Consider the following 2,536-nt stretch of genomic DNA (forward strand, 5'->3'; position numbering starts at 1 on the left):
CCCCCCCCCGCCCCCCCCAGCGCTTCTTGAAGCGATTTAAAGTGTTTTTCTTTAAATCTGAAGGGGAAAAGGGCCGGGCAGAGCACAGCGGGAGGAGAAGGGGGTGGCAGGAGGAGGTGGGGGGCGTTGAGGGGGTGCTAGGACACAAGGAGGGGGGGTCTCAATCCCTGCTGTTGGAGCAGCCCCCCCAACGGCATCGCTCGGTCCCTAAAGGGCTCTGCTCTGAGGCTGGGGGGAAAGAGAGGAGAAAAAGCCTCGGGGAACACAGGATCCAGGCTCTGGTCCTTCCAAAAAAGCGTTTTTCCCCGTTAGAACCGTGGGGTGCCCCCTCCCTCTCCTCGGGGGGGGGGCAAAGGGGCCATGGCTCCGATCCCAGCCATCGGCTTCGCTCCAGGGATGCAGCAGGATCCAGGAGAACAGCAAGTGGGGGACCTGGCCTTTCTACCCCCGCGGGGGGGGGAAAAAACAGGGATCTTTAAGCACAAAGCCATCTCTATCCCGGGAAAAGCAGCAGCAGCAGGAGCAGGGGGGGGGATTTCTCCTTCAGGAGGAGAAGCCCCCCAGGAAGGATGGTGTCCTACGCTACGGAGCTGGGGAAGCGGGAGAGACTGGGGAGCAGCAGAGGGAGCGCAGGGCCTGGCTGCTGGCAGCCCCGTTACCTTGCTGCACATACTGTCTTTACTGCAGTTCCTGTTATCCTTGTCTGAGGCTTCCTCCTCCACCTTTACAGGGGGAAAAAAAAATAAAAATAAAATAAAATAAAAAAAAAAGGGTATAAATGAAAAGGCCGAGTCGGGGAAGGGGGGGACACGGGAGGAGACTGAAGAGCTGGTGTCGGAGCGGTGTCGGGAGGGATCCGGGGTGCTCCACGGAGGAGATGGGGTTTGGAGAATGAAATGGGGAACCCGGGGGGGTCCTACTGCCTGACAGCCACGAGGGTTTGATCCTACGAGGGACAGAGATGTCCCTTCCAGCTGGGACACAAATCCCAGAGCCAGGTTCCTCGGCCGAGCCCTGTAACCACGCGCTATCGGAGCCTCACATCCTCCCCAGCTCGGGGGACACAAAGTGGGTCTGGGCTCTGGGGGGGCTCCTGAGGGCTGCTCCCACAATTGTCCATTGGAAAAAAGGGGCTGAGCAGGGTCTCTGGGGGCTCTGGAGCACAGCCCAGCCCCGGGAGGTCTCCTCATCCCTGTCAGGAGATCTCCTCACCACCCCCGTCAGCCGCTCTCCTGCCACGCATGGGATGGTCCACTTCCACCCCTGAAGATAAGGGCAGCCAAGAATCCCGTTTTTTCTTATTTCCTGGAAAACCCTGCCAGGTTTATGCTCCTCCATCCCGCTGCCTCCCACGCCAGCGCGGTGCCAGCCCTGGAGCCCGGCCACGGAAAAAAGGGGCTGAGTGGGTTCTTTGGGGTCTCTGGAGCACAGCCCAGCCCCAGGAGGTCTCCTCATCCCTGTCAGGAGATCTCACCCCCGTCAGCCGCTCTCCTGCCACGCATGGGATGGTCCACTTCCACCCCTGAAGATAAGGGCAGCCAAGAATCCCGTTTTTTCTTATTTCCTGGAAAACCCTGCCAGGTTTATGCTCCTCCATCCCGCTGCCTCCCACGCCAGCGCGGTGCCAGCCCTGGAGCCCGGCCAGGACGAGCCCCAAACAGCCCCACCACGGGCCAAAGCTTCCCGGGAAGGCGAGAGGGAGGCACCATTCCCAGGCAGGAGCCAGCAGCCCCAGGGCAAGTGATTCCCGGGTCACCATTCCGGGTTTAAGCCCTGATTTAGGCACCCAAATCCATGGCCTGGGCTGGAAGGAGCCACCATCACCCATCGGATCAAGGGCAAGGAGAGGATCCAACCTCTGACGGCCGCTTATCCCTGACCCCGTGAGGGAGAGCACCACCTCCGGGATGCCAGGGACACGGGATGGGGATTTGGTAGCCACACACAGGGCGAAGCTGGCCCCCTGCCCCCAGGGGGTGGCCGGGGGAGCCGACGGCAAGCGGATTTTCTGGCTGCTCTCCGCCTCCTCCCGGCAAGCGGAGCCGATGGGGAGCAGCAGATGTGGGGCAGCCCCACGGAGGAGCAGCAGATGGAGGGGAGGTGATAAAACATCTCCTGCGGGCGGGAGGAGGAGGAGGAGAGGGGGAGCAGAGCAGCGGGGATGAAGGCAGGGGGGAAGCTCCCGTGTCTCCCCACCAGAGACGGGGCTCGGAGCCGGCAGCTTCGGCAGGAGGAGGCTGAGCAGGCGCCTCCGGCTGCGATTTGGGATAAAAAACACCCCAAAACCTCATCGTGCTTCTCACCGGAGGCTCTTTGTGAGTAACCGGCCACCCCCATCGTCTCTGCGGAGGACGGACGTGTCACCCCCTCCATTGGAGAGCGGGGAGCGATGGGCTCAGCCCAGGAACTGCTTATCCTGCTCTGCAACGGCACCGGCAGCTCCTCTCTCCAGCTGCACCACGAAACACCCTCCACCGACAGATCCAGGACCTCTGATGCCCAACCATCCCACCCCCACACCCCCCGGAGCCCCGGC

The 2,536-nt window shown here is 62.1% G+C and overlaps 1 protein-coding gene across 1 annotated transcript in view; it reads right to left on the bottom strand.

Annotated features, from left to right (window-relative positions):
• Positions 1-147: 147 nt before the first annotated feature.
• SNX27 (sorting nexin family member 27) overlaps positions 148-2,536 on the bottom strand; it is a 42,583-nt gene continuing 40,194 nt past the window's right edge. Inside the window, exon 14 of the mRNA XM_014960816.1 lies at positions 148-722. Within this exon, the coding sequence (XP_014816302.1) occupies positions 309-722 (414 nt within the window). The 3' untranslated portion in view covers positions 148-308. The remainder of the gene's footprint in view (positions 723-2,536) is intronic.

The sequence above is a fragment of the Calidris pugnax genome, unplaced genomic scaffold, assembly GCF_001431845.1.
Source record: "Calidris pugnax isolate Ruff unplaced genomic scaffold, ASM143184v1 scaffold469, whole genome shotgun sequence".
Taxonomy (NCBI): domain Eukaryota; kingdom Metazoa; phylum Chordata; class Aves; order Charadriiformes; family Scolopacidae; genus Calidris; species Calidris pugnax.